The following is a 231-nucleotide window of genomic DNA, read 5'->3' on the forward strand; positions in this document are numbered from 1 at the left end:
ACGTCACCCACGAAGCTCGCCCAGCCGTTGGGTCGCCGGTCGCCGCCCGCGCCCGGGCCCGTGGGCGCCTCGCGGGGCTCCGAGGCGGCGCGAAGTGTCCCGTCTGAAGGGGAATGACGACCTGCGGTTAGAACAAGGACGGCCATGTAGAGGCGAAGAAGCCCGGGCGAAGAAGCCTACTCTTGTGATGGTGATTTCAGGTAATGCGCTCGTAGACAGAGTGAGAGGCGC

At 66.2% G+C, this 231-nt stretch overlaps 1 protein-coding gene across 1 annotated transcript in view; it reads right to left on the reverse strand.

The window, feature by feature from the left end:
- The window catches only part of LOC119589352 (neuroligin-1-like), a 158891-nt gene that overhangs the window by 16237 nt on the left and 142423 nt on the right, over positions 1–231 (reverse strand). Inside the window, exon 12 of the mRNA XM_037937972.1 lies at positions 12–121. Within this exon, the coding sequence (XP_037793900.1) occupies positions 12–121 (110 nt within the window). The remainder of the gene's footprint in view (positions 1–11; positions 122–231) is intronic.

Source organism: Penaeus monodon, chromosome 25 (genome assembly GCF_015228065.2).
Source record: "Penaeus monodon isolate SGIC_2016 chromosome 25, NSTDA_Pmon_1, whole genome shotgun sequence".
Classification (NCBI taxonomy): domain Eukaryota; kingdom Metazoa; phylum Arthropoda; class Malacostraca; order Decapoda; family Penaeidae; genus Penaeus; species Penaeus monodon.